The 24,161-nt window shown below is 38.1% G+C and overlaps 1 protein-coding gene across 6 annotated transcripts in view; it reads right to left on the bottom strand.

Annotated features, from left to right (window-relative positions):
• Positions 1–24,161, bottom strand: part of NTRK2 (neurotrophic receptor tyrosine kinase 2) — a 337,402-nt gene that overhangs the window by 246,306 nt on the left and 66,935 nt on the right. For all 6 annotated transcript variants that reach the window (XM_054689473.1, XM_054689472.1, XM_054689471.1 and 3 more), the window contains exons 9-11: positions 20,180–20,215; positions 17,123–17,223; positions 10,209–10,308 (exon numbers count right to left, since the gene is read on the bottom strand). In XM_054689473.1, coding sequence (XP_054545448.1) covers positions 10,209–10,308; positions 17,123–17,223; positions 20,180–20,215 — 237 coding nt within the window. The remainder of the gene's footprint in view (positions 1–10,208; positions 10,309–17,122; positions 17,224–20,179; positions 20,216–24,161) is intronic.

Raw genomic sequence — 24,161 nt, 5'->3', positions numbered from 1 at the left:
GAGAGTAAGTCTATATTTACATGGAAGGCTGTGGACAGCAGAGTGAGAGATTATAAAAGGAATGAGATAAATATATTGTGACATCTTTGACTTTTATAATTTTTTTTATTTTCAAATTCATTAGAAAAATATACCTGGTACTTCATACTCTTGTTTTCAAGATGTCATTATTCAGGATAAAGTTTAAGTTAAAAAAAAATAAAATATGAAAGGAAACCCATTAAGAAATTTAATTTCATTTTTTAAAAAATGACTGTGATGATGGCTTCATAGATAAATATGCATATCAATACTTGTCAAACAGTATATTTATAATATATACAGTTCATTACATATAAATTACACTTCTGTAAAGCTTTAAAGATGGCTGAAGGTAAAACAAAAACCTATATATTCAATTCGTTTTGGAAAATAGAATTAGAAATCCTATACTGACTCCACCATCTCTCTCTCCATGTTTTGGGGTGGTCAGTCTTATTGAAATAATATTTTTTTAAATGCAATTAAATTTCTTAATATATTTCCTTTCATATTTCATTTTGTAAAACTTAAGCTGCATCCTAAATAGTAACATTATGAAAACCAGAGTATGATGTTCCAGGTATATTTTTCTAATAAATATTAAAATAAACAAAGAATTATAAAGTCAAAGATGTCAGCCCCTTAATTTCTCCTAAAACCAAGTTGTCTTCCTGGTGCTCTATGTCCCCAAGCCTTGAGGAACACACACCTGTGATTCTGTGAACTGAAGACCAGTGTGAAAGCAGTGCGTCTGGCAGGAACTGCATTTTGTTTTTGTTTTTAAGATTTATTTATGCATACAAGAACTAGGGTGTAGACCAGAGGTGCGGGGTGTGAGAGCATGCACCAGAGACAGAGTGGGGCGCAGAATAGGCGGACTGATTGAAATACACTGCTGAGGGGAGCAGCGGGAACAGGAGAGGTCTGCTGCACCATGTGGGTCACTCCTTGGCCGGGGATCAAACTTGTGCTGCAGTGGCTGCAGATAGCAGGATAGTGCTGATACCTAACTCCTGCACCACCAAGAGTGGGCAGTGAGCTTCGCCTTTACTGCATATTTATGAGTAGAGATGAGGACATTGTGACCAGAGAGCTTAAGTGACTTACTAAGGTTACATAGCTGGTTTGTGACACAGAAGACAGGACTCATGTAAGGCCCACTCTTGCTGTTTTGGATTCTACCAAAAAGCACAAAGATACAGGAGGCACCCTAAAGCAACTGCCTACTGAAAAGGAAAGTTACTCTGCTGTCAACTGCAAAGTGAGAGATTATGAACGAGTACGGTGCCTGCTTAACGGCTAATCAAAATGTGACCAACATTGTGGTTAGCAAGCTCTGGGATTTGAACCCAAGCTTGTCTGACTGCTAAGCCTCTAGTGTTACAGCCCTGCAGGCTCCTACATGTAAAGACATAAGAATTAACTAGTTATGAACACAAAGGGTGTGCAGCATTCAAATAGACTGTCTTCTGAAGTGGCACGTGACAGTTCTGATGATTTAGAGCTAAATTTATCCTGAGTCATTCAGTATTCTTGCCCAAAATAAAGTAAGATAAAATCAAAGCATATGTTAGAATTGAAGCCAAGTCTTTAACTGTCTTCATAATTTTTGAAAAACTTAAAAACCAAAGAGAGAGAAAAGATGTAAAATGAGGACACCCAGAGATGTGGAAGGACAAAATGGCAGAGAAATGAAAGGGGAGGAGAAATGAAGGGGAGAAAAGGAGAAACCAGTAGACTTGGGAAACCCTATATAAAGTAGGTCATGATGTACCTACAAGGAAGTCAACGTGAGTTAACCACAGGATTTGTGAAGCAAAAGAGGATGTAACACTTTTCCTGACTTTTAAGTACAAAAAAAATCTAGTTTCTTTTTTTTTTTTTTTTAAGATTTATTTATTTATGTAAGCACTGGGTACAGTCAGAAGGGGCGGGAGGGTGAGAGAATTCACCAGAGCCAGAGCGGGGAACAGAACAGCCAGACTGACGAAGTACACTGCTGAGGGGAGCAGCAGGCGGCAGGAGAGGCCTGTGCGCCATGTGGGACGCTTGCCCAGTGGCCAGGGATGAACAGGCGCTGCAGAGGCTGCAGGCAGCTTCGCAACCCCGTGCTCAACAGCTGCGCCACCGGGGAGGCCCAAAATCTAGTTTCTTAAGGGATCTTTTACCTTTTATGGAAACTAGTAGTGTAGAAATTCTCTACAGACCCAGTTTCCACAGACAATTTAAAAGCTCAGGTAACTGAGCTAGCAGGGAGTAGGGGAAGGAGCCGCATCTACTTCCAGTGTTGCTGGATTCTGGAAGTTCTGCCCCCATTTTAAATATGCTGCAAAAAGTGTGTTCTGCCCACATCTAGAAATAACTAAAATGTTGGCTCTCATAGAAGTAAGAAATTTCGGAAAGTAGATCTTCATTCCAGAAACAGAGAGAAACAAGTTTTTTATACCATCTCCACATGACAGAAAAGAATTAACTTAAGTTCATTCCTTTTTTCTCTAGATCAATTTTCAATTTATGCAGGTACTCAGTAGCTCTTTCAACTGATTGTCTTCTCAGAAATTTCTGTGGAATTCATGACTAGTATTCAATTTTATTCTTTACTAATCTGGTTATAAGATGTACTTTGAGCTCAACCTAAAACTGGGAGAGGACAGAAAAAAAAAAAGCCCTCCGTGAAAAGCTTTATTTTTTGAGACTATTTTCTGAGGTTTATATTCCCACATTGTAAGAGGGAAGCAACAAAGCCCTTTATGTACTTTGCAAAAACATAATTAATCTCTACATTTTTCAAGATTTCTTTTTGTGGCTTTCTGATTCCAGAAAGTTAAATTTATGCTACTGGTCTCTCTGAAATATCACATTAAGATTCATTCAAATATTCTTATTCTATTTTTTTTTTTTTTTTATAAATTTTATTGTTATATTCCCCATACAATTGCAGCCCCCCATTCTGACCCCAATCCCTCCCCTCCCGCCCCGCCCCCTAAAAGTGTCTCTGGTTCATAGTTTTTTGTTGATTTTGATTTTCACTTTCTTATAGTTATTCATTTTCCTGGTCCATTATTTAAGTTTTCTAGATTCCTGCTATGAGTGAGACCATCCGGTATTTTTCTTTTTCTTTTTGGCTTATTTCGCTGAGCATGATCCCTTCCAGCGCCATCCATGTTGCTGCAAATTGCATGTGTTTATCTTTTTTGAATGCTGAGTAATATTCCATGGTATATATGTACCACATCTTCTTGATCCAGTCATCTATTTTTGGGCATTTGGGTTGTTTCCAAAGCTTAGCTATTGTAAACAGTGCTGCTATAAACATAGGGGTGCAGGTGTTCTTTGGAATTGATGTTTCTGTGTCCTTTGGGTAAATTCTATATATCTCCACTGTTGTTCTAAATATTTCTAAATTTTTTTAAAAGGTATTTCAAAAATTTAAAAAGTGAAGTTTAAAAAAATAGTAAAACTGGTGAAAGAAATATTTAAAAAGTAAGTCTACAACCTTACAGAGGGGATGGCTTGCCCAAATAAGACATAAAACGTAAATGGGAAAGATAGACAGATTTGCTTCCATAAGAAAGTAAATCTTATTTTGCCAAAAGACACTATTAAAAAGTCAGACTAAGAAAAAATATAGTGAGAGTATTGGTGAAAATTTTAATAAAGTCTGTAATAAGTTAATAGCACAGCATCAGTGTTAATTTTATGGTTTTGATTGTTATACTACATCCTATAGGATATTAATATTGGAGAGCTGGGATCAAGATATATGAATTCTCTACACAGATTTTTTGTGAGCTGAAATTATTTCCCAAAAAGGCATAAAAAATCAGACTAGACCAAATATGAACATATATTACCAAAAAGATTGATAAAATGTATAAATAAATCAGCAAATAAAAATATTTCTTCTCATTCTCCACTTAACAAAAATGGTTAACCTTATCAGAGAGAATATCATTTTAACTGAATTGGCAAAAATATCACTGATAATATCTGATATGGATGAAAATATAAATAAAAGAATATTCTCAGATACTTTGTTGGGAGTATAAATTGATAAGCCACTTGTGCAAGGTAATCTGTCAACATTTAAAATATGCACACATTTTCTCCTACCAATCCATCTACAAGTATTTGTCTTTATATGTAAGGTTTCATTTGAAATACTTTTCTGAAAACTTGGAAAAAACACAAATATCCATTGAAAGAAGAAAATACATCACAATACATCAATAATAATGACCATGTTAATAATAATAGCAACAATAGTAGCTGTATAGTAATTATTGAATGCCAGGAACTTTCCCAAGTGTTCCATATATATGAACTCATTTTGTGTTTTATGCTCCCTATGAGGTGGACATACTTGTTGCCCCATTCAAGATGGAAATATTAAGATAATAGATAAAAGTGCTTAATCTCACGCGGTTTGTAATGCAGAGAGTCAGGCTTCAGACCCAAGTGGTCTGATGCCAGATCATTTAGAAATACTGTTAAATAAAATGTAGTATATATCTAGGTACTGACAAAAAAAATCTACAAGATAAATTGTTACCTGAAGGAAGATGTAGTAGATATACACAGTGGAATACCACTGAGCTGTTAAAACAAAACTGGTGAACTTCTACCATTTTGAACAAGGGTGGAACTGGAGAGGATAATGCTAAGTGAAATAAGTCAGAAGGAGAAAGACAAATACTGGATGTGTACAATATAGAGAAACAAACAAAAAAATGGGTCAGACAGAACCAAACCAAAACAAATCCTACAAATCTGACTATAGAACTGAGGTTACCAGAAGGGTTAAAAGGAGGTGGAAAACAGGGAGGGGGTCAAAAAGACTCACTGTGATTTCTTTATGGAACCATAAATAAATATATTTGATTATCTACATAAGTGAAATATTTTATTATGCATTCTGGATGGTTTCATTCCCTCAGAGTGGAAATGGTAAGGGGAGAAGAGATGGAACTAACACTTTTGGTTCCATATATCTCTAAACTGCTCAAAATTGTGGGAAAAGGAGGCATACATGTGTTACTGTTATAATTTTTAATGTTATTTGTCTCTTAAAAAATAGTATGTGGTATGGAAGTGGGTGCACATGAAATACAGATGTTTTTCTACTGTATTTCTGGTTTTCAGACATTTTTTCCCTTCCTTTAAAAGTTAATCCAAATATCTGCTAAACTCAACCTCCTAAACTTTCCAAAATTGTCTTCAGCTCATATAAAAATCTTTAACCTTTAACCTCTTTAGCATTAGCCTCACATTGTGTATGACTATTTTTAAATAACAACTTTTTTTTATTGATGTTGAAAGGCATTTAGAAGATCATTCATAAGAGAATTGTGGACCTCAAATCTGGAGTTAAGAAATCCTGGCTCCATATTCTCAGCAGAGGAGCTCTTTGGTCAATTACTAATTGGAAATACCTAGCACTCAAACAGCAGGAACGAGTGCATGTCTACTGATATAAGCAAGGACAGGAGGCTGTAGAGGAAATCTGTGGGCTAGCAACACTGAATGAGAGGCAAGGTCTCTTCGTCCAGTTGCACTTGAAGGATCTCTTTGGGTCACTTGGCTATTTACTCTAGAATGACAAAGGATGCCTCAGTACTTAGGGAATAAGTATCATATGTGTACTTCCATCAGGAAATGCAAGTAACACAAAGCTGATGGCCACAACTTATTCTTCTCCAGTGTGACGAGTGCAAAGACATCCACCCTTCTGGCTTCCTTCTATTTTTTCCAACCCTGCACACCATCAATGCCATCAGACAGTGCTCCTGACATGGAACACTCTTTGAAGACTTGGCAGTCCCTGGACCCCTAGATGCCTCCACTTCCCTTTCATGTGCACATCCACATCTTCGATGCAGAAAGGGAGCCAGGAAGCATAAAACTTAGTTATAATATAAATGAGAGCATTCAGAGGCCTGTTCCTTTGGCAATAAGCTTGGAAAAAGTCTTTGAACCCTATTTCTGTGGAAATTAAAATGAAAATAAACCAAAGGCAGCATCAGAAGCATCAGGGCAAAATGATATATACACTTACATATAAGGGTATTGATATAGACGCATATTTAGATAGATTTGTTACATATTTTATGCATCCATATTAAACCCACATATACAGATGGCCAAGCACTAACAGAGAGGCTTTATTTGGGACTCTGCAGTTCTGGTAACTGGATATTCAACCAAAAAGCAATGGAAGTGGTGAAAGGCACAGAACGGATCATGGGAACACTTTCTGGGATAAATTCTATTTCTTGACATCTTTATTGAAATAGGTTAGTCGTCTGTTAGACACTAACAACAAGCTTAAAATATATCAAAGCAATAATGAAAGATAAACCCTATGTGAATACTAAGATGGGAGCCAACATATGGTACTTCAGTGGCTTTAGATATGGGCAAAGACACGTATTCTGGGCCACACATTCAAGGACAGAGAGGCAGAAAGTGAAGAGGCTCATGTGCCAAATGGAAAGTCAAGGTGAACCCTCTGAACTTAAAGAAGAGTTGTTTAAAACGGTGTGCAAGACTTATGAAGCCTAAGTCCACACCTGGAAAAAGTGAGCTCCTGTCTGTGACCATTACTTTATGGAGTAATTTAATCAAAGGACAGAAGAGGAGAGGGAGAGTAAATCCATTTAGAAACAAACAGTATTCAAGATCTCTGTTTAACCACTTACATAAGAGCTGTTCTCCAAATATTAACCATTTTCCAATTACCAATCTAAAGAGAATTAAGTTGAAAATTCTCTGTAATCATTCCTTTGGTCAATTATTATTTATTGAGTGCCAACTTTGGGCTTGGCACTGGGTAAGTAATGAACAAAACCAACATAAATTTGGTCATTGTGAACTTCATAATCTGGACTGCCTGTTTGAGAATTCACCATCAGTGCTTGGTTACAGAGCATCAGAGAAGAAACAAAAAAATAAAACCCATGAAGCTTAGAGTCACAGAGCCCCATCTCCAAGGAGCACACCACAGCTCCGTTGGCTGTACACTAAAATCCTGGTTTAACTGGCTGGTTTGGATTTTTTTTTTAATGTTTATTTATTTATTTCTATACAAGAACTGGGGTATAGGCTAGAGGTGCAGGAGGGTGAGAGGATTCACCAGAGACAGAGCAGGGAGCAGAACAGGCAGATGAATAGAAATACACTGCTGAGGGGAGCAGCAGGCAAGACAGGAGAGGTCTGCTGCGCCATGTGGGTAGCTCCCTGGCTGGCCGGGAATCGAAACTGCACCACAAAGGCTGTGGACAGCTTCACAGAGCTGCGTTCAACCCACTGCGCCACTGGGGAGTCCCTGGTTTGGAATTTATTCATCACCTTCCCAAGGAAGCAACACCACCAATAATGTTTGGGTTCTCAGGTCAATCCATGAAACCTGAATTGCCATATATTCAGCTGCAGTGTGATTTAAGAGGTTTATGGTTTATGTGATGCTGGGCCCTTCTAATCAACACTATTAAACAACTGCAGTTTATAATCCAGAGGCTACTACTGTGAATTGAAAAGCTAAAGTGTGCCATGCAAAGGGTGGGCAAAAGACTGTCAATGCATATGTGTAGACCTAGCAGCCATCCTTGTCTTATCTGTCTCCAAGATAAGAGAATCTGAATAGGGTAGAATCTCCCCAAAGATGCATATGAAGGTAAGAGTTACATTTGGTATAGCTCATTTGTACATCAGCCACAGACCACTCATGTGGTATATGTAGTTCTGGCCAAGATTAAACACTATCACATACCACAGTTCCTAAGAAATCACAACTGATATATTTTCTGGTTATTTCAGATAGCCTAATGATATTTTATATTTTTAGGGAAAATATCATTAAGACACGATTTTTCAGCAATCCCCTCAGCTCTAATAACATTTAAAATACATGAACTTAACATCTTTTATGCCACTTCTTAGCACTTATTGCGCCAGCTTTGTTATCTTCTAGATCCCCGCCCCCCAAATTATCACCTCAGCTTCTGATTAGTAAGATAATAATAACCTCACCTTAGGCCCGTTTTGTTCAAGTTACACTTCAAACAGATGTGTAGTTAAAAATAGAAAAATAAGCTATCCTAAACAAGAACATGAGTCTCTATGACAGCTCTTTAAAAAATGATTTTATTTATGTTCAGGAGTAAGGGAATGGAACACACACTATAGTTGTTAGTGCCTGAAGGAAGTCATTTTCTGGCTCTGTGCCAAGGATAAGTAAAATCTTACAATACATTAAGGATACCCCAAGGTTATACTCAGAAAATGTCGGTGTCGAGGCAGTAATCATGCCAAATCATCCAAATAAAACACTTCATTCAAGTCTTAATACCAGTCTTTATGTGGTCTTTTCTGAAATGTCTATTTTTTATTCTCTTCCATCACTGCAGTGAAGAGTATGTTGCCATTTATAGATAATTCTAACACAAAGTGGAGCTCCTTAATATTGCTCCATGGGTTTCCAAACCTTTTATGGAGCTTCCAGACATATCTGCCTCTCTCTGAAGAGCCCAGTAGATGAAAAATCTCACACTAAATGCTGGAGATGTGCAAGGGGTAGTGCTACAATCTGACTCTGCAGAAAAGTCTCTGCTTGGGGACATCCACTGTAAATGTCTCTCTGGAAAGAAGGATCCTGACTAGAAAGAGGAAAGCAAATACCATGGCAGGTAGTTGACATGCAGAGTGCAGCAACCTGACCCAGTGTGCTAGAAGAAATGGGGATCCAGAAATCTGTGAAGCAATGAGTGAGTTCGGTTTGCAATGCCTCTCCCCATTCTTGTCACACTCAAAAAGAGCCCTGGTAGTCCACACTTACACCATTTGACAATGATTCTCTGAGAATACGTGGGCAACAACAGCATCAGTATCCCAATCTTTAAACCCACTGCAGACCTATTAAATCATAAACTATCAGGTGGCCCAGAAATCCATGATTTCACAAGCCTCCGGGGTTTCTGACACAATGTCAAGTTTGGGAACCATTGTAGGATTAATCAGAATCACTGTAGTAGAGACCTCTCCCAAGCATTATTTATAATTGGACAAAAGACACCTTCCCTCCTCCAAAAGAAAAGTGAAGGATCAGTGGGCCAAAAGGGGATTCAAGAGGAGGTTTGAGGGGGAATAGAGTGGGAGGAAGTTTAAGCACCAAAATACTGCTACTCCTCCCTATTCACTTTAGGTTTAGGGATCTCACAACAGAAGAAGAGAAAAACCTCAGATTTAGGTCTGAATTCTGAGAAAACCTCAGAATGAGTTGTCCAGGGTGTACTGGACAAGTCACTGCTTTCCAGGTAAGCAAGAAACAATAATAATAACTTAATGAACCACACAGATCAAAACAAAAAACAAAATCACCTGACTTTCTCTCCAACAAAACCAAGACATTATTAAACCTTCTTCACAATTTTCCCAAGCTAGAGGCTATTTATAAGAGATCATGCAAAGTTCAAATAACATATTGATCAATATTTAAGTATAAACTTCAGAGCAAATGCTTTTAAATCACTGAAACTCTTGACTATTTATATAACAAAAACATTAAGACAAGTTTCCCCCTAAAATGCATTCCAAATCCTCTAAAAGAGACCAGTGATCTATTGTTGGGCAACATAGTCCTTAATTTTTAATTGAGCACTGGGAATTTTTCCACTAATGAATAAAGCTACTCATTCACAAAGCTTCAATGTACCGCCAATGGCTCTTATTTTGTTTCCCAACACTTTAAATTTCAAAAGATGAGAATCTAGGAAAGTAGGAACACCACCAAAAGCATGCTACCAAAGATCTGGAAGTCAAGTGTACAGCAGAAATGGTCTTTCTGCACAAAATCCATGTGTCCACAATTAGCCTAATGCCACCAAGCTTTGTCTCTTTTCTGAAGCCAAAGGAAAAGTCAGGGACTGTTTATCTATATAACTATTAGTCACTCAATACTCAAGAAACCAGTTCTCTGTCTTCTGGGACAACTGTTCTCATTGGAAAATGGGTCACACTGAGTAATCAACATTATTTGCTCTGTCTTGATTTGTAGTAGCATATCCTCGTTGCTATTTTTTCAGCCTTAAATCTAGTCACCATACATATAGCTGCTTCCTTCTTTAGTGGTAATTAGCATTAAACCAAAAGTGATTCCACATCAAAAGTGAACTAAACACAACCCTTCTTACCTTTCATGCCAAACTTGGAGTGTCTTGCCAACTTCAGCAGAAACAGCATTACCAGCAGACAGAATCCGACCACAGATGCAATTACCACCACAGCATAGACCTAAGGAAAGTAAGAGAGGACACTTACGACCTAGCTAATGAGTTTCCTACACCACAATGATGGTTAATATTGATGATGATGCTGGTTAATATTGGTTAATATGTGGTTAATATTACCCACAATGATGGTTAATGAAATAATGATGATGGTTAATATTTATTGAGTGCTCACTACTTGCTCTTCTAAGAATGTTATATACATCAATTTATTAATCCTCAACAACGCTATGATGAAATATTTACAAATCAGAAAACAAAGCTAAATCTTATAAAAATTGGTACCTAATTGATATTATGTGTATAGATATTATATATATTTCCATCTCTACTTCTGTCTTTCTTCATCTACCTAATCTCTCTCCATTTATCTAATCTCTATTTATCTATCTCTGTCTCTCTATCTGAAACATGAACGATAAAATGCTGATAATTTTTGAAGTGTCAAGGATACAATGAGGTTCATTTAGTATGGTCCCTATCACTGATCTTATTTTAAAATTGCCCATATGGGCCTCCCCGGTGGCGCAGCGGTTGAGCGCTGGGTTGCGAAGCTGCCCGCAGCCTCTGCAGCGCCAGTTCGATCCCCGGCTGCTCCCCGGCCACCGGAGGAGGGTCCCACATGGTGCGCAGACCTCTCCTGGCGCCCGCTGCTCCCCTCAGCAGTGTACTTCGGTCCTTCTGCCTGCCCTGCTCCCCACTCTGGCTCTGGTGAATTCTCTCACCCTCCCGCGCTTCTGACTGTACCCAGTGCTTGTATAAATAAACAAATAAATAAATCTTAAAAAAAAAACAAAACAAGAAACTAGATACTATTAAAAAAAATAAAATAAAATAAAAATTGCCCATAATAGAAATACAGATTTTTGTGAGGTAATGCTGTTTACAAGATTCTTTGTGTTTTAGAGGCATAGCTTTAAAGTTGATTGCCATTGCTCTGAGAAATCAAGGTATCCTGTAGCAGTAACTAGGGCTGGAAGTGCGCAAGAAGGCACTTGTGGGTGAGTTCAACCTGTGAAAACTCATTCGATTGTAGATTTAAGGCATATGCACTTTTCTGTATTTATGATATAGGTCACTTTTTTTGGTTTAAAAGTGCAATTATAAGATGTGGGTTATACAAGTAGAGAGAGTAGATAAGTATCAATATGGATCCTATCATAGCCCTGGACTGAAGATCACAGAGACACAAGTACATAAGGCTACATACTTATTAACCTCTTTGAAACAAAGATAACTCCTTCCATTCCTGCTGCTCAGTTGAAGTTCCTGCTTCCTAACATAGTTTGATTCCATAAACCAGAAGTTGGCAAACTTTTACTGTATAGGGTCAGACAGCAAATATTTTAGACTCTGGAACCATAGTCTATCTGTTGTAATAACTCAACCCCACTGGTGTAGCATTAAAGCAGTCATAGACAATATGTGAACAAACAGATATGGCAGTATAGCAATAAAACTTTATTTATAAGAAGAAAAGATGGTTAGCCAAAACTAGACATGGTTTGCTGACTCCTCTGAACTGTTAGATGTCCATATTGACTTAGATGCTTAAGCTTCATTGTTTCATTTAATCTGTATAATGATCCTCAAGACAAATATTATCCCATCTGTGGTAATTATTAATGTTAGTTTCCAAACATTTCAGTTCTTCCCTGTGATTCTCTTTGTAAGATTCACTTCCTGGCTTCATTGTGGTGAGATGTGTTTATATGGTCAGCTCTGGTCACTGAGTTGACAAGAGTCACTGCCAGGTGGAGGATATACTTTGTATCACAAAATCTTAAACTAGGCAGTGATTCTCAGCCAGAGATGCTATTGCTTGCACCTAAGAGAAATTTGGAAATTTGGGGGTGTTATCATAGGGGGGGAGTGAGCTACTGGCATCTAGTGGGTTGAGACTAGGAATGTGGCTAAACACCCCACAGTGCTAAGGATAGCCCCCATAATGAAGAATTACTCATCCTCCTCCCCCAATTTCAATAGTACCAAAATTGAGAAGTCTTTCCCTAGTTCTCTTTCTCGCTGTTGTAATAAATGCTAGCTTTCCAAAAATGCAATGTCTTGTCAGCCTAGTCTTAGAAAGAGGATGAGGCTGACTGAGCTCTCAACTAACACATGTAATGAAGCAAAAAATAAACCTTTGTTGATTTTTTTAAAAGATTTACTTATTTATGCATACAAGAACTGGGGTACAGGCCAGAGATGGGGGGTGAGAGGATTCATCAGAGACAGAGTGGGGAATAGAACATGCATATTGACTGAAATACACTGCTGAGGGGAGCAGCAGGAGAGTCAGGAAAGGTCTGCTGCTCCATGTGGGTAGCTCCCTAGCAGGGGATCGAACTTGTGCTGCAGTGGCTGCAGATAGCTTTATAGGTTGCGTCTTAACCCCTGCACCACCAGGGAGGCCCAAACCTTTGTTGATTTAAGCCACTAAGATTTGGGGATTTTTGTTACTGCAGCATAATTTATATTGACTGATAAAATCATCTCATAGTAAGAGTAGTGTAGACAAGATTAAGAGCTTGGGCTCTTCCTGGGTTAAAAATTTATATTTACCACCTATTAGCTACAAACCTCAGAATTACTTTACCTCCCAGCAGTTCATAATCTAATTTTACTTTGCAGGTTGTTGTAAATCCTTAATAATCAATGTAGATTTTGGGTTTGGAATAGTGTCTACACATCAATAGATAATAAATAAATTATGTTGATAATGAAGGATGATGATCATGATGGTGATGATGATCATGATAAAACTGAGATTTAGAAAAAGTTAAATAAGGAGGCCAAGATCACATCTTTTAAGCTTGGGACTTGAACCAAATTCGGCTCAAGTATAAAACCTGTGATTTATCCTGTGATGTATCCATTATAATACTGCCTCACCAAAGCATGTGACTGATAGTAAAGTTGGGATAACAATGAAAAGATGTGTTCCTCCTGCAATGCATTCTTTCATGTCAGATGGGGACACCATTAAATAAGTCACAAAGTATCAGAAAAGAACAAACGCCAAGCACTTAGCAAGGGTGGAGCAAAGGTGTGACAATTCTCCTCTGAAACTTCAGCCGTGAGTGGCTTTCCCAGAGAGCACTTCTGCAAATATTTGAGTCCAAACTTAACTTGTCCATTTACAGAATGGTTTGGATTCCTAGAAGGCTAATAATGGATCAACTTGTACTAACGAAGACTATTTCCCTCAAACTTACCTAATTATTCTGGGTGGTTTTTGTGTTGTTTTGTTTTCAAGATTTATCTAACAGTTCCATGGAAAATTTATCTAACAGTTCCATAGAAATGAAATCAAAGTATTTTAGCCATAACTTTCTTTACCACATTATTAAATGCCAGATATCTACAGAGAGAAGGAAATACCTAAAAATCAAGTTCAAACTTTATCTTGGAGATAAGAAAACAGAGATGGAGAGAAGTAAGAAGACTTTCTCTGAGGCCCACAACCTGTCACAGTACTAAGTACGGTCTCCTACCTACATTGGAAAGTACTTAAATACTTGGTATCAGCTCCCTGGCTCTGAAACTTCTTTTAATCTAATATCCCCCTGTGAGCAGGAACTATCTATCTATCTAACATCTGATCCACATATAATTTTAAAAGTTTCTTTAAATTCTCACAGTATTATCAGGCAGATTTCTAGGCATCTTAGAATCATAACATCCAGACTTTCAACAAAGATTGTCATTAACCTTGCTTTCCAGTGACCCTACTTTAGACAGTTCAAATAAAATTAATATGCAAATTAAGGGCTTAATTTCATCACTTGGTTCAAGAAAGAAAACTAAGATTAACATATAATTTTTACTAATTGCATTACATAAACACACCCATCCTGGATTCTTCATATACCCAAATAATTTTCTCACACTAAGAAACATTAAGTGATTTGGTACTAGAATAAAAATGGAAATGACTGTACAAAGCAGAAACATTATGTTCTTGATTTGCCACAGCATTTGTCCTCATTATTTCAGTGTAATACATACAGTCATCTATGGGAGTGCGTGTGTGTGTGTGTGTCTGTGTGTCTGTGTGTCTGTGTGTCTCCATCTACTGGATATGAAGATTTGGAATTGTAGTTTGGCAGCATCTGCTTATGAGCACCCCATTTCTACTACCCTGGCTCTGGTCTAAATGTGAACCACATCTCTTTATTACTATACCAGACTCTAAGTTCTGTTCTGCAACTCATTCTATAGTTTTCATCATTCATTTATTTTACTAAGTACCTCCTTGGTACCAGACACTATTCTGGGGGCTGGGGATACAGAAAAATACTGACCAGGTTGCCTATACAATGAGTAATCACACTGAATAATCTAGGGGAGGGAAAGAGACACGTAAACAAATAAATAAGCAAGCTTATTACAGAAAATAAGAAGAAAATTAAACAGGGTAATGGCTGCCTGCTGGCCACCCTCACTAACGCCATGTGAAGCCCATCAGGAGCTACACGCCTTTTAGAGGGGACAGCAAATGTAAAGGTTGTAAATCAAGAGTAAGCATGAAGTAATCATGAAAACATTAAAAGAACAGGTGTTAAGCGGTTAGAAGAGTGTTGTCAGTCAAGTCAGAGACAGCTGAGGGCAAAGTATGGCCATCATGGGGAGTATGGTTTTATAATAAAATTTTATTAAAGTTGCACTGGAAAGAATCGAGATCTGATTTGTACTTGAAAAGGATTACTGAGGTCACTGTGTGGAGAAAGACTGTACGATGAGAGTGGGAGCAGAGGGGGGTGGGTGGGTAGGCAGGGGGCCGTCGTGGTCATCCAGGAAGACCCAATTGTGGCAAACTTTCTCTGTAAAGGATCAGCTAGGAAACAGTGTTGGCTCTTCAGGCCACATGGACTTGGCTGCAACTACTGCACTGCCACGGGAGCACAAAATCAGTCACAGTTTGAAAATGGGTGTGACTGTTCCGATAAAACTTCAAGGGCACTGTTTTTTTCAATTTCATGAAGTTTCCATGTGTTTCAAAATATCATTCTTCTTTTGTTTTGTTTTGAACAACTTAAAATGCAAGGACTAGTCTTTGCCTGCAGACCACACAAGAACAGGCTCTGTGACTTTTCCACCCTGGGTTTGTGTGCGGCCGTGGCAAAGAAGGTGGGGAGAGGCAGTGGGTTTGGGGTTTATAAGGAGGCAGAGTTGACCACACATGAGTCTGTGTGCCTAGGACATGTGAGGAAAAGAAAGGAATGGAGAAAAGCCTGCCGGGACCTCTTGAGTGAACCCCCTTCATCACTCCCTCGCTGTACAATAAATCTAACCATTTGCCCATGTGATTCAGGACCTCATGGTGTGGAACAAGCAACTTCAGCCTTGCTCCCAACCACTGCCCTTCATGAGCCTGACTATCCAATGAAGACTGTTCCCAGTCTGCAAGCTCTTGTTCACACACCTAAATTGCCCTCTCCTCTGTTCCTCTATCCAAATCCCAGACGTCCTATGCTGGTTGTGGAAAATGCCACCTGTGGCACCAGGCTCTCCTGGTTCTCCCAGCAGGAAGGAGTGGAGAGCTTGCTCCACTATCTCTCTCCTCATATTCTTCAACTTCTGCTTGTAGTTTGGATGCCCATATTCACATTCCAGGTCCCTGACTGAAGGTAATTTCCTCAATGAAAGATCTGAGTTTCATTCATACTTTTAAATCTCACATCCAGTCCCTTCCAGAACCTACAGGTTCTCTTCCTAACATTTGCTGGGCACTGGGACTTTTATTTAAATACTTAAGGAGATATTTTTGTGGTGTGGAGGACAAGAATAATTTTAATTATAAAGATTCCTGAACAAGAAAGCTGGTTTCTTGCTCTTCTTAGTGATAACCTTTCCAAAGATAGATTTTTTTTTTTTTTAATAGAGGCATGGTTATTTATTTATTTATTTGTTTGTTTGTTTTGTTTATACATACACTGGGTACAGTCAGAAGCGCGGGAGGGTGAGAGAATTCACCAGAGCCAGAGCGGGGAGCAGAGCAGGCAGAAGGACCGAAGTACACTGCTGAGGGGAGCAGCGGGCGGCAGGAGGGGTCTTTGCGCCTTGTGGGACCCTCCTCCGGTGGCCGGGGAGCAGCCGGGGATCGAACCGGCGCCGCAGAGGCCGCGGGCAGCTTCGCAACCCAGCGCTCAACCACTGCGCCACAGGGGAGGTCCTCAAGATAGTTATTTAAAATAGGAACCACACACATGAAACCTACAAAGTCCTATAAACCAATGTTACTTCAATAAAATAATTTTTTAGGGCCTCCCCTGTGGCGCAGGGGTTGAGCGCTGGGTTGCAAAGCTCCTGCAGCCTCTGCAGCGCCAGTTCGATCCCCGGCCGCCAGAAGAGGGTCCCACAAGGTGCACAGATCTCTCCTGCTGCCCACTGCTCCCCTCAGCAGTGTACTTTGTCAATCTGCCTGTTCTGCTCTCCTCTCCCCTCTGGCTCTGATGAATTCTCTCACCCTCCCACGCTTCAGACTATACCCAGTGCTTGTATAAATAAATAAATAAATCTTCTTTAAAATAAATAAATAAATAAATAAAATTTTTTTTTAAAGAAAAGAAAATGGGAACTACTAGCAATTAAGGTGGTGCACAAAGGGAAGCAAATAAGTCAGAGGCCATTAGCACCTCTATGGCTTCTCTTAAACCTTTCTGTTTTGACCAACTAACCTTTAATGGCCCGTCTACATCTGGACCTTAAAACGTCTTGTTGAAAGACAGGCATTGAAGCAGCTGCATTCCTCCAACTTAATTAAGCATCCAACATACTCAGAGCCAATGTAGGGAACAACTATTTATCCAACTCACCGAGAGATGCTCCCGACCGGTTTTGTCAGTCATATCTGGGGTAAAGCTATCATTGCTTCGGTTCGTGGTGTCCCCTATGTCATTTGCTGCAGTCCCATAATCTTAAATTAGAGAAAGCAACAGGAGGAGAAACCATGAAGTTGTCATTAGGCTGCCAACAACACGAGGCTACAGAACAAAGTAAGACAAATCACAAAGATTCCAAACCACTTACAGCCTGCCTGGGAAGGAATGATCCAACTGTTGGGTTAAATCTCATAGCACTGGGATTGCATGATGCCAACATTTTATGCAACCCAGACCTTTACACCATTGTTTTGCTGATCAAATTCTCAAACAGATTTAAAGTTTTTCTTTGACCATAAGAATACATCCCTTTTTTTGATGAGGAGTTTGATATAAGTATGAAAGAATCAATCATCCAAGAGTCATAGTTTCATGGACCTGGAAGGGTTTTAGAAGTTGAGTCTAGCTGCCAATGTTACAGCTGAAGAATGTCAGCTGAGGAAAGTTAAGTGACTAGTTCAGGGTCATTTGGTAGGAAGTCGGCAGAGTCTAGACATGTACACCACTTGAAATCAGCAACACTGATTCAGGGCAGTGACTTCTCACTGGGTTAGGGGTGGTCACCCAAGACAGAATGTAGGATCAGCAATATGGTCTCTTTTGAAGAGTCCTGAATTGCCAGTGTTTCAACTTCAGAATTAATAGATAGGAAATTGTGCCAACACGATATTTAAAATTCCAAGGATAGTTCTTACACGGCCATGTCTCAAATGTAGTCACCATATTCTGAATCACTTAAACCTACATGGATCAGGAGGTAGATAAAGGACTGAGGCTTTTGTAGGCCATCAAAGCTTTTATTAATAATATTATCTATTAAAGGTCATAGAGAACTCTTGGTATCTAAAATGTGAAACACAATGGTGTTTATAAATGTTTCGCATTTTTATTCTAAATGGATATGGTGCTTTCAATTTCCATCCTGAACAAATAGCCTCATTAAGTCAGCCTCAGTAAACTTCCCTCTGTAGAATTATCATGCCAGCTTTGGAGCAACCAATCCAAATGATATTTTTATTAGCAGAGTGTTCTTTTGAATGTGAATGAAAGTAAAATAAAAATCATCTATTTTTTCTTTGCTGTTCTATTATTTTTTAAGATTTATTTTATTTATTTATGCATACAAAAATTGGGGTATAGGCCAGAGGTGTGGGGGTGAGAGGATTCACCAGAGACAGAGTAGGGAGCAGAATAAGCAGATCTACCAAAATACACTGCTGAGGGGAGCAGCAGGGGAAATAGGAGAGGTCTGTTGTGCCATGTGGGTTAGCATCCCTGACCAGGGGGCTCAAACTCAGGCTGCAGTGGCTGGCAATAGCTTGATTGTGCTGAGATTTAGACCCTTGCACCACACCACCAGGGAGGCCTTGCTGTTCTATTATTGACTCCAAAACTACATTCTTACCATTTTCATTTTGAATATATTAAAGTTTACAAATTTCAAACACAGAAATTTCAATTGTTTGCTTATTTTTCCCTTTTCATATTATATCCAACTCCTCATATGATATTAAATCACTAAAGTATCATTACATCAAAACATTAGTTTAGTCATAACATTTTGACTCAAAGATCCAAAGTGACATTTGAGGCCAATGAGAAGGAACAATTTCAAATCTTGAAGTTACTGGATGGGAGTGCAAAACATAGTTTTTAAAAGTAAAATCACAATTCAAACATATTTCTTTGTGATACAATTTGACATATTCCCTTTAAATCATATCAAAAGAAAAAAAATACATATCACATGCACAAAATCATCCAAACCACAACTTAGAAGAAATAGTTTAACATGCATAAAACAAGCAAAGACAATATAATTCCCTAGTTAAAATCAGCTCAAGTTAAATATACACACATAAAATAAAAACTCAAACATAGAATTGATTTATAGAAAATGTCAAACGTCAATATGTATATATGAGTATAAAATTAAAGAATGGAATATTTTATAAGTTAAATGTGTAAATAAATATAACTTTTTAATCCATCTAACTTTCAACTTTAAAGGTCTTCATTAATCAAACTTAAATTTCAAGCCAAATATTGAAATTTAGCCTGCTGCTTCTTCAGATCATGAAGGTGGTTTGAAAATCTGTTAAAGTTAGATTTTTACACTAGTGAAATGTGCCTATCATTCAATTTAAAAAGCAAAAGTAGAAAAAGATAATTCATTTAAAACTAGCATAGTGGACCTTTTGGTTTCTTGCCTTCCACATTGCTAAGAAAACCCCATTTAATTCAAGGGGTTATAGTTCATCAGAGGATTGACTTGATTTAAACTGATTTAAATTTAAACCCTCAGTTAAGGGTTCATCCATTTTTCTTATCAATAATGGAGGTAAAATGGACTCAACTGTGTCTTGAATCAAATTGAGGATGCTGGGGAAGTTCTCTTCCTTCTGGAACATTTTCAGAAATTCTCCCCCTTTCTCCCATCCATGTGAAGGACAGTAGCCCCTCTGTTGGGCCTCAGGTAAAAACTATTAAGGGGAAAGAACCTTCAGTGAAGTCAGCACAAAGGGCAGGGGAGTGCACAGATGAAAAAAATCTCAGTCCCTCATGACATGGTTGAGCTGTTAGTTGAGCCAAGCCCCCTACCTTTGAGTTTCCTATCTGAGAGCCGAAGGACCTCATTATACAAAAATCATAATTTTGAATTGCGTTTACTGTCATAGCCAGAAACTGATATACCCTCCTTTTCTTGGTAGCCATGGCTTTCAAACAGGTAATTAGTTCCCAATTATGGAATCAAAATGTCTGTTAGAGCACAATAGATTTACTGCTTCCAAGAACAGGGCAAGAGAGAGAAAATGTTATTTACGGCACACACTGTAAATATCAAGGGAAAACAGCCATCAATATTGAATGATTTTTGAAATAGTATTTTGGCCTATATAATGCTTGAAGTGTATATTTAACTGAGCTTAAAGGTCTTATTTTAGACAACCATTTTGAAAAAATAGAAAATAAAGACAACAGGATAGCTACCTTCATAAATTACATCAGTATAATACATGCTTGAACCTATAAAAGCAAAACAAAGATTTGTAAGTACACACATGGTATTTAAAAATTACTGACTTATGTCAACTAAATAAACTAAATATCGATTAAAGTTTTTTTTAATTGAATAGAATGTTCTACAAAACAGGTTAAATAAACCTTAAAACTCTTGGTTTGTATTGTGTTAACTCCTTCCCTCCTTAGTCCCATAACCTCCACCCTCCAAAGAAGAAAATAAAGAGAAATCACAGTCACTTTGGCTGAAAAAAACTTCATTAATCAATAAATACAACAATTTCTTAATTTCATTTTTCTTATATGGTTGGTCATTTTAATTGCAATTTTGATATTTTTATTCCAGAGACAGATGATTTCCAGACCACTTTTGTTATTCTCTGATGATTTGGGAGTTACTTTCAAAATATGTTTGGCAGATCCATTTTCAATGACAACCACATATTAGTCATTGTGTATAATGATTTCTAAAGCACAGTTTTGCTTTTCACTTGGCCTTGGGGGTTGGGGGGTGGTCCCAAGACTGAAGAAACCCCTTTATTTTTGCCCTAATACAACACAGAAAAATAAATATATTTTCTCTATTGAAACCATTCACATATTAGAGATTATAAATAAATGTTATATCAGAATGAAACTCAAAAGCATATCCACTTAATTTTGTTGGATGACGTTAGTCACCAAGATTATCAGAATATTCTATTTTAAAGTATTCCCAAGAGAATTTGCAAAAATACATTTTTCAACTATCATCTGCAAAAAAACATTTTCTACTCAGAACTAACTGGTTCTCTATATAAAAGCCTACTTGGAAATAAAATTAAATTTTTGTATAATATATACCTGATTACAAAACCAAATTTCCAGAGCTACTTACTATGCCTTCAGTCTTCATAATGTAAAAAAGTAAAACTTATAAATCATGAAGCTTACTGTTATCATTCCACTTCTGAAATCTTAGCAGAAAATATCACTTATAGTGAAACTTGAGCCAGTTTTCCATTTATGTATCCCCCAGTGACTAATCAAGCTTAGTCAAACTAAAGAATCAAATAAAATTGGCCCTAATGGTCAAATTAGAGGTTTCATTTTTTACACAGCTCAACTAGCAAAATATCTTTTTCCTTTCAACAGCTAATCCCTTTTAAATTGAGGTATCATTGGTTTCTAACTTAAGTTTCAGTTGTATAGTGTTATGACCCAACATACATTACCTCATGATCACCACCAAGTCTAGTTTCCATCCATCATCACACAATTGATGCCCTTTTCTATTTCACTCACGCCCCTCCCAAATCTTTTTCCCCATGACAACCACAAATCTGCTGTCTATGTCTAAGGGGTTTTTCTGATTTCTTGTTGTTGTTGTTTTGGTCTTTTTGTTTATTTAGCAGGGGGAAAATTAAGTAAATGGTTGTGCACATTGATTCTGGGAGGCTGCCTACAGCCCTGCCATCCACACTTTGCATAACTTAGGGGGCGTCATCCAGACTGTGGTCTGTGTGATGGTACCACCTGAAACTGTGCAGTGCACAACCACGTGTAATGAGCCTGCATCAATTCATATGGAAACACTGATTCCAGTATTTGTATTTCACTTTGAGCTTTATTATCCAAAATACCATTTTAAAGCAGTTTTGAGTTTCAGCACATCAATATGTATTGTCAGGATTTTTTGTAGCTGACATAGGCCCTTCCTGTGAAAGGTCTTAAAGGCTGTCCTATAGTTTGACTGGTAATTCAGTGAGTAAAAAGAGCAAGAAATCCCAGCGGCACCCCAGTGATGTCATTTGCAGAGTGCCTTCCGTCTTCTGAAATTCTTTCCCTTGCATAATTCTGGAGCAAATGGTGACCCCAAGTGATGAGAATGTCCTACGCTTGCCAAAGGAAAATTTCTATCACCCCAAATGAGCAAGTGATCCTTTGAACTGCTCAGTATTCCATTATTCAGAAGACCCCACTCTGATCCTCCTCTTACCAAGCCTTCTGAATCTGCAAAGAACTTGCCACCAGAACCCAGTCATTATTTCTAGACTTCATTCTATCTTTCAATAACCAAATTTCCCTCCAAACTGCCCCACACCCACTTAAGCCAGTTCCCCTTTAATCTGTCAGTCCCATGGTGGCCACACCACCAGGAGGAGCTTACTCTTACCTAATACCCAAGGAAGGGTTAAGGACTGAGCTAGACAGGTGGGCTGGAAGGTATACATACACACACACACACACACACTCATTATCTCAGATATATCCACCTCTCATTGCATAGTCACAGTCAGGGCAAAGGGCATGGCTCAGACTAGCACTACCAAACCATTATGTCCCAGCATGAAACACCATGAGAATTTAACTTTAATTCAGCCTTCCAGGTCTAAAATTACAAGCACATATTTTCAAAGGCAGGAGGAAAGAACTATTTTGTTTAATAATTCATTAAGTTGACTTTTTCTAAGTATTTCGATATATATGTATATATATATATATATATATATATATATGAACCTTCACTTATACTATGATCATTAATCATCCTAGATTACCTGAAATCAAGGGGATTCCTAGACTTTAGATTTTAGTTCTAAGCAAAACCTTGCAGTTTTTCCAGGAATTAGTTATCCCAGACAGAGACTTTCAGTGCTAACCAGGACAAATCAGTCACCTGGTTTTGTTCTCATGCTCCCAGAGACACTGCACATGGGATTGGTGGGCCTTCTGTGATTCCAAAAGAAAGTAAGATGAGACTGAGGATTCAAAGCCAGATTTATATAAGGGACACACTGAAAGGGACTCAGGGACTATGACTGTCAGACGGGTTTCATCAGTACCATCACAGTAAAGGAACATCAAACACATTACTGTCACAGAGCTCCCAGGAAGGACTAAGAACATCAAATCCAATCAATTTATTATAGCAAATGTTGGATGTAGAAAAATGGGATTTGTATTAGAATCCAAATAAAGTAGGTTAGCCAATAATCTGGAAAACAGACCATTTTCTAGATTTATGATCCATATCAATGATTGCATTTCTGACGAAGTTTACCAGCAAAACCAGCAGTACATGTCTAAAACTTTCTGAAAAGCACTATTCCTAACTGCATGTCCCCAGAGTATAACACCTATTGCCACATTACTTTAATTGTCAATAAAAGTCAATTTGGTGCAAATTTATGAAACTGGCAGAAAGACATGTGGGAACAACCATAATGGGGTTTCTTCCTCTCTACCATACTTCACGATGCCTGATGAAGGCCTGTTGCTGCAAGAAAGAAATGCCTTTTCACGCACAAAGGTTTACGCAGCCAGGCACATGGGCGAATGAACACAGATACCTAGTGTTTATGAAAAACAAGAGTTGTGCTACTCCAGCTGCCCTCTACTCATCAAGAACAGCATTTTGTTTCCAGCAGCTTCTCAGCCAAGATAACTTTCCATAATATTTACCCTTCAGTAGTGAGGTAGTGACTAACATCGTCTTAAATGTACAGAAAAACAATCATCACTTCCTTTTTTAGACTTCTGGCAATGGTCAAATTGTGAAAATATCCTGCCATTTTTTAAGTCTAATCTCTAACAGACTCCTTTCAATACATTCATTATAAACCATTACATGGTAAAAGCAGAAGTCCCTGCTGGAGATATTCAACTCTAAAGGGTGAATGAGGAAAGGTAAACACTGGTAGGAGGGGAAAAAAAATCCAACAAAAAGAGGGTGAATCAATGATAAATGGGCAGCATCTGCTCATAGTGGAGACTTAAAAAGGGTTATGCCTCTTTGAATACTGTCCTACTATCTTCATCAGGTGAGAAATCTCAGATATAGGCAGCAGGAGGTGGCACCAAGACCTAACACTTCATGCTGGGAGTCTCTGACTAGAACATGGAAATCTGGAAACTCCACTTATGCCCATGAACACTGCAAACAGCTGTGTACCTCAACCACTCACTTAAG

Source organism: Talpa occidentalis, unplaced genomic scaffold (genome assembly GCF_014898055.3).
Source record: "Talpa occidentalis isolate TD23 unplaced genomic scaffold, MPIMG_talOcc4v2.1 talOcc4.7, whole genome shotgun sequence".
Lineage (NCBI taxonomy): Eukaryota > Metazoa > Chordata > Mammalia > Eulipotyphla > Talpidae > Talpa > Talpa occidentalis.
Note: the sequence above shows the minus strand (reverse complement) of the source record. Positions and strands in the feature narration are given on the sequence as shown.